At 37.4% G+C, this 10,153-nt stretch overlaps 1 protein-coding gene and 1 long non-coding RNA gene across 3 annotated transcripts in view; one reads left to right on the forward strand and one right to left on the reverse strand.

The window, feature by feature from the left end:
• LOC111871665 (obscurin) overlaps positions 1-7,173 on the forward strand; it is an 82,174-nt gene extending 75,001 nt beyond the window's left edge. For both annotated transcript variants that reach the window (XM_033754343.1, XM_023864918.2), the window contains exons 21-22: positions 1,198-1,301; positions 6,492-7,173. In XM_033754343.1, the coding sequence (XP_033610234.1) occupies positions 1,198-1,301; positions 6,492-6,687 (300 nt within the window). In that variant the 3' untranslated portion in view covers positions 6,688-7,173. The remainder of the gene's footprint in view (positions 1-1,197; positions 1,302-6,491) is intronic.
• Positions 7,174-7,274: 101 nt separating this feature from the next.
• LOC117282884 lies at positions 7,275-8,962 on the reverse strand. Its single transcript, XR_004513797.1, has 2 exons — positions 8,924-8,962; positions 7,275-7,449 (listed from the first exon to the last, which is right to left on the reverse strand). It is a non-coding gene; the product is annotated as an uncharacterized LOC117282884 (long non-coding RNA).
• Positions 8,963-10,153: the final 1,191 nt, after the last annotated feature.

The following is a 10,153-nucleotide window of genomic DNA, read 5'->3' on the forward strand; positions in this document are numbered from 1 at the left end:
AGAATGGATGCCGATAGAAAAACTGACAAGGAAGAAATGAAAGCCGATAGAAGGAAAGACAAAGAGGATTTAATGGCCAAATTAGACGCCAACCAAGAAAAGGCGGCGGCCGACAAGGAAGAATTGAAGGCCGAAATGCGATCTATGCGGTCAGAGTTGGATGACCAAATCCAACATAGAGTCGAAAACATTTTGGCGATCGTTGAACACGACAAACAGACTCTCCGGTCAGAAATAACTGAGCAGATTGACGTGTCCCTCCGCGCGCGGACAGATAAACTCCAGGAAAACCTGACGAAAAACTTCAATGAAACCTGCGCAGCAATTGACGAAACCAAGCGCGAGTTCCAGGCCCGATTAGACATAGTGCAAATGAAGGCCGAGCGGGGAAATACAGCAACGATCGTCGCGAGCACAGCTCAGCCACCGACATTCTACGGGAATTCAACGTGGAACGTGTTCCGGCGACAATTCGAGACCGTAGCAGAACACAACCAATGGTCGGAGAGGGAAAAATTAACATACCTGATCACCGCTCTGAAGGGCCGGGCGGCAGAAATACTACCCGGCATTCCGGCCAATACAACTTACGAGGAAACTCTTCAGGCTCTAGAGGACCGTTTCGGGGACCAACACTTTGCAGCGGCTTACCACTGCCAGTTAAGAACAAGGACGCAGAAACCTACAGAGTCCCTGCAAGATTTTGCCACGGCCATTGAACTGCTCCCTCCTTGTAATACTGTCCTCACTCAGATACTTTTCTATTGTTATAACTTACGCTAAAAATAATGGGGAATTCTTCTGGGACAAGTTAGCAGCTTTTACATTAAAGTAAGAGGAATATGATTTCTGATTTATGAATTTTCATCTTGCGCACAGTTGTCGTGGAATACGTTACCTTCGTAAACTGAGGGAGACCTGTATTTATTTAGGATGGTGGATGTGAAATTTCAATGATAATTGTTGTAATATGTCTCATCTCCTACTAAAATAATCATGTTCTGAATATTCATACTGTCTTTTAGAATTGATAGGTGATGAATCATTTTATGTACAGAAATTCAGAAATCATTTCTGTATTTCTGCACTGTTTATTTGATTTCATGTATACATACCAGTTTTGCCAATTATTTACACTTATTTCTTCTAAAGTAGAAATATGTCAATATTTAATTTGTTTGCAATTGCTTGTAATAGGTGTTTTCCACATTGCGACAATACATGAAACTGAACAAGCCAGAGGAATGCATAGAAGAACCCAGTGAATTCAGTGAGAGGTTGGAAGAGGAGTATTTCAGAAGGTGGGCAGGCTTGATGGCATTGAACAAATAGGCTGACTTCTGTATAAGATATTGCACATTCATCTCACACTTTCACCTTTGTAGTTGACAATATGAAATTGTTTACAGATTTCTACTTGTGTTGTCAGTGGTCTAGAATTATGATTGCTGTTATAAAGTAATGAAATATGAAAGAAAAAATTTATAACAAGACTCTCCATAGTTTGACAATGATGAACTGACATGCTTATGTGCTTACATGAAGCAGGAATTTTATGCCAACTTTGGTTGTAATACCAGCAGAAAGAGAACACTTGGTACACCAAGTGGTAAGGGGGGTGAATAACTTCTACTTGGAACAAAGAGAAATATGGTAGAAATATGTGAATTTGACCAAACTTGCTTATGATGGGGGCTGTAATTGTCACATTTTTAGTGACTAGAGTGATTATTGGATATATTGGACTCTTAAAAATTGTAACTACAATTAATTATAGCTCCTGGGTAAATTAGAGCACTCTAGAATTCACTATAGCATGCACAAAGCCTACTCAGTCTGCTGCGTCTTTGCTAGTTATTGCTTGGTAATGGATATCAACACCGAAGACTTCAGCTTCTGTGTTCATGTCCTTATGGGCTGCCAACTGTCTCATAGCTCCTCATGGCCACAACTGCCATTTACTCTTAGTTGTGTCTGGCCACCACTGGCTACTACTGACTGCCTGCAGACTCACAATCTCAACTGCTAACAACTCAGTCCAGTTACACTTCAGTCCCTGATATATAGCCTCAGGATAGACCACATAGAAAACACCGCTTCCAATGGTTCTTCTATTGTTGCAAGTTTCTTCTACAGTTCCTCCACTGTTGTGACAGCCTTTCTTGCAACAGAAATGTTTACAGCACTGTTACTTAACAATGGACACATTTTCCTCTTCCACTGTTCTGGCTTTCAGCCATCAGTTCACATTATTATCAGTTTCTTTTATTCCACTAACTAACTATATAACCACCTCTTTGAAGCTGAGCCCTTCTTGAGAAGCTGACAGTCCCTCATCCACTCAAGAATTTCCCACCATTTTATGGCACCTGAAGGTTCATTACCAAGTTTACAAGAGCCCTCCACTGCTTCTGATCCTGAGTCAGTTCAATCCACACCCTACTGCCCCATCCTACATCTTCAAGATCCATTTTAATTTTAATTTGTATGCTGGACATCCCATTGCTTTTATCACTGGCATGTTTTATAACCATCAATCACAACTTTTAATTTTAATAATTGATGTTTATTGAATTGTTACTAGGCTACATGTTTCGGTCATTAGACCCTCATCAGGCATTTTATAAACAATATGTGCCATTATTCATTGCTGAACTGCTTGCACAATGGATTCGTTGCCTCTGGCCTTACCATGTAAAATACAAAACATCACATATAAATACACATATATACATGCAGGTTAAAATGGTTAAATGTATTAAAATATTTATCAATAATTAGTAGAAGTCCTAATATATTAATTGTTTATTAGTTTTAATGTTATCCTCCCACTTACATCTAGGTCTTCCTAGTGGTCTCTTTCCTCCCGGCTTTCCCATCAAAATTCTATATACATTTCACTTCTGTCCCAATACTTGCTGAATGCAATGCCCATCTCATCCTCCTTGACCTGATCATTCTAATTATACTTGGTGAAAAGCACAAGTTATGAAGCTCCTCATTATGCAGTTTTCTCTGACATATAACTTCATCCCTTTTTGGTCCAAATATTCTCCTCAGCACCCTGTTCTTGAAAACCCCCAGTCTATGTTCTTCCCTTCATGTCATAACCATAGACAAAGTTATAGTTTTGTATATTCAGTTTTTGTGACACAATAGGAAATATTTAATAACTATGACCTGCTTAAGAATTGACCTGTATATTAGTTTTGTAGCATTGCAGTACTTTAGAAGTGATCCAATACCAGCCCCTAAAATAATGAGAACAGTAAGTGTTTCCTGGTTCCATTTCAGAGATAGGTGATGCACAAATAAAAAGTTATAGTAATATGTCATCCAGAGCTCACTGAAAGGACAGAATAAAACTTAGTAGCAAAAGAGACATGTTTATTTTAATATATATAAAACAGACTTGCATCCCACTGCATGGGATTTATGGTGTGCAATGTGGCTCTAAGACAGGTGTTTCTAGAAGTGTTTTAAGTTCTTTTCCTGTCAGTTGTCATTTCACAGACCCTCCATATTCTGTGTTGCTTGGCCAGTTGTCACAAGTCTGTTAGGATTCTTGAGTTGTGATTTGAGGTATGCAGATATTTGCTTTCCTGGTACTCTCACCAGAAAATTCTAGGGGCCATACTTCAAAATTAGCCTTATCCATTTCCCAACTGATTCATTACAACAGCTAACAAAGAATTTAAATTGCTAAGTAAGCCTGTATGATGTCCTCAGTGTTTCTAGAAACTTAAAAATAATCACATAAATATATTAAGTCATATATTTGATGTCTTACCTCAACAAGAGCCTATAGACTCAGGACATTCCCCTAAAGTGGTTTCAGCATGTGACTTGAGAGATTAATATAATATTAACACACTAATCATTGTTGTGGAGGTGCATGTCTTGAATAAAAAAAAAATACCCTGGAAATTTTTAGAATCATATAAATACTCTGTATACCAAAATGGAACACAATTGATAGCCTAATTTCCCCCCATCCAGAAACTTGATGAACAGAAAACATGATTATATGCATTAATTTCATATAGTTACTGCAAGCAGATGTTAAGAGATAGTAAATAAGCCCATTTAAAAACATATTACACATTATATTTATTAAATTAGTATCCTTTTTGATCCTGTATTGACTTCCACCAATCAGCATTAGTCACATCACTATTCCTATCTTCTTTCTGATTCTCACTGTCTTCTAATTTTCAATGCTTCTGCTAACTAATGGGGGGCACTAGGTAGCGTAGTTGGTTGAGGGACTATGCTACAAGCCGGAGGGTCGTGGGTTCAAGTCTTGATGAGGTCAGCACCAAACTCAAAGTGTACATACTATATAAATTTATTTTTAGCATCTTCCAAGTAATTTTATAGTTTCATATATTTGAAGAAAAGGTAAGCTAAGTGGCATTTAACTTATTTTCTTTAATTAATGTAGCTGAAACCTATAGCTATAAGCCCATCAAGACCAAGTTGAAAGAATTACACTAGATGGTAGAAGCATTCAGCACTGTATTATGAAAGTACTGTCTCTCTTCTGACCTCCAGAGAATACAAAGAATTAATTCCTTAGCACATGGCAGAAGACACGTCACCAAATACAGACAGAGTTTCAAGTGGTGTATTATGCAATGTTTTGTACCTAATGGGTTAACGAACACACTAACATAACTTGACATTCTGAAAACAAGAAGAACATACAAGGATATCAGAGGGCTTATTGCTTTTTAAATGGCTTGTCATGTTAGATAAAGTATGTTTAGTCATACATGCCTTTAATGTAAATGTGATGCACCATTCATTTCAATATCATAAGTTCATTAAAAGTTAAGGGTAAAATTGTCCCTGTGCATAATTAATTAAGCACCATGCCAAGAAGACATACAAGGGAGTGGTGGTGTAGCTCCACTCTTCTTGACCTTGGCACTAGATGGAGGTAAGTGGTCAGCCACTTTACCGCTAGGGGAAGATCCTTCAATACCCCTGGATATGAGGCTGGATTGGCCCCAGAGCCGGTCTCGGTGCTATTGAGAAGAGAAAATCTTGCTCCTGTTGGGAATCAAATCCAAGCCATCCAGCTCGTAGCCTGTCAGTATAGTCACTGAGCTCATCTGGCTCTTTCATGAGTTCCTTATGTTAATTATGTATATGTACCCTACCTTTCCCTGCCTTAAATAATCTCTAGGTAACATAAATGCTAACCTACATGTAGCTACGACTTCAACCTTCTTGTTTGTTTACTGTTTATTTTAAATTTATAAATGACAAAGTTAAATTCCACTAACCATTATGTCCAGTTTTAGTGAGGATCTTTCAGGCAACATTTAGTCATGCTAAATAAATAATTCCTAAACTGAAAGACATGATAACTGAACATCGCAGTCAAGTGGGCAACACTCTTGCTTCATATGTGAGAGGTCCCAGACTGAATTTTCACCATGGAGACCAGCTGTTCTGTGTTTTCTTTCAGACCCTCCAGGAAAAATCTGGGATAATACTTCAGATTAGGTCACACTATTCCCTCACAATTCATTCCCATTTTCTGTTTTCTTATTCTATCGATTGACACCATATAGTCTTAGCTATTGAAAATGTTATTATGTAACTGAAGAGTAAAGAACTAAAGTCAAAAATAATAAAGAGACTTACAAAAGTATGGTATTCCTGTAATATATTTTCTTCTCATTTCATGTATTAAACATTTTAATATAGAGTTACTACATATGATGTACCCAATGTGTATCTTGTGCTTGTTACATTTTCCAGGTACATTCAAATAGGCTACAACCATATCGTTCTGAATCCCTATCTGTTTACATTCACAATAAAATTTTCTCTTTATTTATCCTTATAACTTCTGCGATTAAAAAATATTATTAAACAGGGTATGAACTATCACTTCAATCAAAGACTGCATAAAATTACAAATAGAGTTCCATTAACCCAATATAATACTCATAATGCCATGAATTTGCTGATGATACCATACCAGAATGTATATAGGTCTGTAAAATACAGGGTTAGCCTAAAGGAAATAAACACTTTCAAAGTTTTACAGAAAGAAGAGTTTTAATAGCATAGCCGAGATCCTTACATGGTTTGAAAAGTATTTCCTGAAGTTTACATGGGTAAGTTACAAGTGTTCTATATGTGACCCTTTTGTAACACGACAAATATCAATGTGGTAGTCTAGCTCAAAACACTTCTCAGCATGCTCACGTCAACAGTCACAGCAGCTACTGTGATGCATTGTTTAAGATTGTCCACACTTGTGAGGAGGGGAGGAACATAAACTCTGTCCTTTATATTCTTGAAGTTCTAAACTTGCATGTGTTGTCGACTTTTTTGGGCTCTGCATGTAAGTTTCACAAACACGAGTCATTTAAACTGTCTATTTCTTTTAGTCTAACCCTGTATATTATGTTACTGTAGTAACCAGTTGTTGTTTACAGAATAGCAGTTTCACATTCATGCATATGTTTCAGCGCAAGCGTACACAGAGAAATGAATGATTACAGTAACCTCATAGTCTCAGAGTGTCTACCAGAAGTATCAAGACCTGCACTTCAGTTTTTAGATGATGAGGAAAGGAATGCCCAATCAGTCGGAAAGTCAGATGGGGTTAGCATCATTCCTCCATGTGCCTCAGCAGTTCGTTCTTTGGAAATGAAAACTATATAACATGATAGCATGAGACACAAACAGCTTAAAAAGTCTAGTGAGCTTTTTTATTATGATTATTATTCAGTGATTTTATTAACTGTAATGATTATTTGGTGTGAAACAGAAAGGAGGAAGGGGGTGATTTATTCAGTATTATTGATCATAACAGTTAGATAAATAAAGAACTGTCTTGAGGAAATATGAAATATGTTGGGTGTTTCTCTTTCATTTACCCCGTCACCAAACGCCTTTCTTCTTGCATATGGAGTGATCAAATAATTTGTGGATTGTACATTTTTCACTGGGATAACTGAACCTATTCTGTACTCCATGCTGTCCCATTCAAAGTTGTTCTCTAGTGACTTGCTGCAGTGAGCTCAGCGATTGTGCAATTCCTAAAAGTTTCTCCACAGTTCCTTGTATTTGGAACTTGACACATGCAGCCTGCAGTTTTCTTGAATTGTGAAGTTATAAATCCTGATCCTCTTCAGTTCAAGCTTGAGTTTTGCCACCTGTGATGAAGTTTGGAACAAACTGTGGGTGTCTCTAAGTTTATACCAAAAGTCCTGACACATATTTACATTTTTTTTTTTGCTTGTTAGTCAGTAGATAATGCGTGAATTTTACAATAGTCTGTTGCATTATTAAGATTGTGGCTTTCTGGATTGTTACACCATGTAGTTCTGTGGGAAGATACTGTTTTGGAGAGCATGCTGTCCACATTGTAACCAGGAACAGATATGACATAAACGCCCACACAGAAGGAATACCCAGTACACCCTAAGGAAGAAAACAAAATCACAGTGACATACTTAAGAAGACAACTGAGAACAAACTAGAAACAAATAGCATCATGAACAGCTTCTCTAACATATAGTGTAACAGCAAATCCCGGCCGAAGGACAATCAACAATGTGGGACATGACCACACAAACAACATAGAATTTTACATCCAGTTACAAGAGAATTTTACATAATATTAAATTTAAATTTTAAATTCTGGAAACTTTAATATTAGAAAAATTCCTGAAACTTCGTAACATTTGCATGTATGATATGAACTGTTAGTGTTAGTGTAGTTATAATAAAAATAAAGCAACACATATTTTCATGTGTAGTATATAGTTATTTTGAAACAAATGAAGTCCAATTGCATTTCGTAAAAAATGAGACGTGTTTCCGAATTTTGTATGGGAGATGTAACAAAGGTTAATGTAACATTAGAATTTCATTTGCCTGTAATGTTAAAAATTGTTAACGGCTTGATTGAAGTGGTTGGTATATTCATTGGAACAAGTAGGCAAAAAGTGTCTTTGGATTCAATTCTTATTGAAAATTTACCCTGGACACCAATAAAAACTGTAAACGTTTAAAGAAATTTGACTGGTAGCTGACCAAAAAAAAATGCTTCCATTGGTCATTGTGCAATAGGCTCCAGCAGTTGCTATACTATTGTGTGTCTATATATTCCAGTGTTTACAAAAATTCCCTAATTACAAGACTCTTGGTCGTAACATAACTTTGCTTCGACCCAGATTTCCTGATACTATCTGGAATTTTATCGTTTGGACGTTTTCTGTGACTCTGTATATTCAGATTTCAAGTGCAAATTCAGAAGAGAGGGGGTTTCTTTCCAATTTAATTCTTTTACTTATGATTAGGGACCTAATTTTTATGCCCTAATGATCCCTTGAATATGTATGCATTTATGCATGAAAAACTTCCGAAATATGCACTAAAACATGCACATAAAAATTCATACCAAATATTAAAACTGATTTTACCTTATTTTAAGACCAACAATTCAATATTTAAGTCCATTTTATGTAATCACTGAATGATTGACTTGCTATAAAAAAAAGTAAAGCTACCCCCGAACCAGGGCGTGAAGACCCATAGGGTTGTGAGACGTTGAGGGTCCCACATTGTTCAGACAATCGACTCAAAGATAGCGGTAAGGTTGTCAGCCTTACGCGCCGGCCGCGCTTTACTCCCCTGAAAAATTATTTAATTAATTCCTGGTACTCATTTCTGTTAGAGGCTGAGTAAACTCCAGGGCCTAGTGCGGCTGGAAGGATTAGGTCAACTGAAAAAAATCCAATGACATCATTGGGACTTGAACCCGTGACCTTCCGGCTTGTAGCATAGCTCCTCAACCACTACGAGTGCCCCAATAAAAAGCTATACTTAAATATAAATCTTGCAACAGAGCCAACATATTTCATTACAAATTTAAAAAACCAATGGTACTCACATTTAGCTCTCCGAACTTTCAACTTCTCTTCTGCTGCAGTTCACAATTACCAAATGTTTTAGGTTTTCCATAGTTAGTCGCCTCCTATTGTCTTGTAAGATGTCCTTATAGCGGGAAAAACTTCTTTCCACCTCACAGGAACTTAGGAGCGCATGTACAAAAGTTGCTATTTGCTCCATTGTTAGGGATTTTTTACTTGGCAGTTCAGCACGCTTACTGGCTAAAATTTCTTCAATTTCACAAATTTGTTCATATCCTGGATTTTTTTAAAAGAATGCTGTGTACTTTTTCCTTTACTACTTCACCAACTCTTCCAGGAACCGAATTCAATTTGGAAACAATGGTTTTAAACACACCTAACGACTGATACAATGTAGTATTTCTATTGCTTGCCTCCAGTGAGGAAATGGCGGATGGAAGATGAGAGAAGTGAGCAGATATACAGAGTGTTTCACGACTTTACGGCATAACTGCAGGAGGTGATTTCCTAGGTCTTTGTGATCAAAAAAGTTCATATAAACATGTGTCCGATTTTGGACGGTTACGGAGTTATGACCGTTTTTTTTCATTCCCGTACACGCCCTCGTATGAACCGCGTCTGTCAGCTGGCGGGTCGCTATTTTTAGCCAGCTACAGACAGAGCGTTCTTGTTATCTCGACTCTTCAGAGCGGGGTGGGTTGGTATGTCCGGCGCGGTTCACAACCGAGCGGCAGCGTGTGTTGCGGCCGGCGGTGACATTTTCGAAAATCAGCACCAGTCAATTCAAATTAAAGCTAATTTCACGAAGTTAACTTTACATTCATACTTTAAATGTACAGTATCATGTATTATGCTGGTTTATTATTTTGTTCCGTTTATTGTCAGTAATCGTTACCTTCTATTCTGAGTTTAAAACGGTCATAACTCCGTAACCGTCCAAAATCGGACCCATGTTTATATGAACTTGTTTGATCACAAAGACCTAGGAAATCACCTCCTGCAGTTATGCCCTAAAGTCGTGAAACACCTTGTATAGGAAAGATTAGTTTATAGTTCTGCGATTTTTAGTACATCTTGGGCAATTTGAATTGATGCTGCACTTTTGGGATTAAATGTATTCACGGCATTCCTAACTGTTTCTAAGTGTTCGGTATAATAACTCGCTGCACACAGCCACGTGCCCCAACGCGTTAAAATTGGTTCTGGCGGAAGTGGAATGCTTGGTGCTACTGCTTTAAAGGTTTTTTTTT

The sequence above is a fragment of the Cryptotermes secundus genome, unplaced genomic scaffold (assembly GCF_002891405.2).
Source record: "Cryptotermes secundus unplaced genomic scaffold, Csec_1.0 scaffold233, whole genome shotgun sequence".
NCBI classification, from domain to species: domain Eukaryota; kingdom Metazoa; phylum Arthropoda; class Insecta; order Blattodea; family Kalotermitidae; genus Cryptotermes; species Cryptotermes secundus.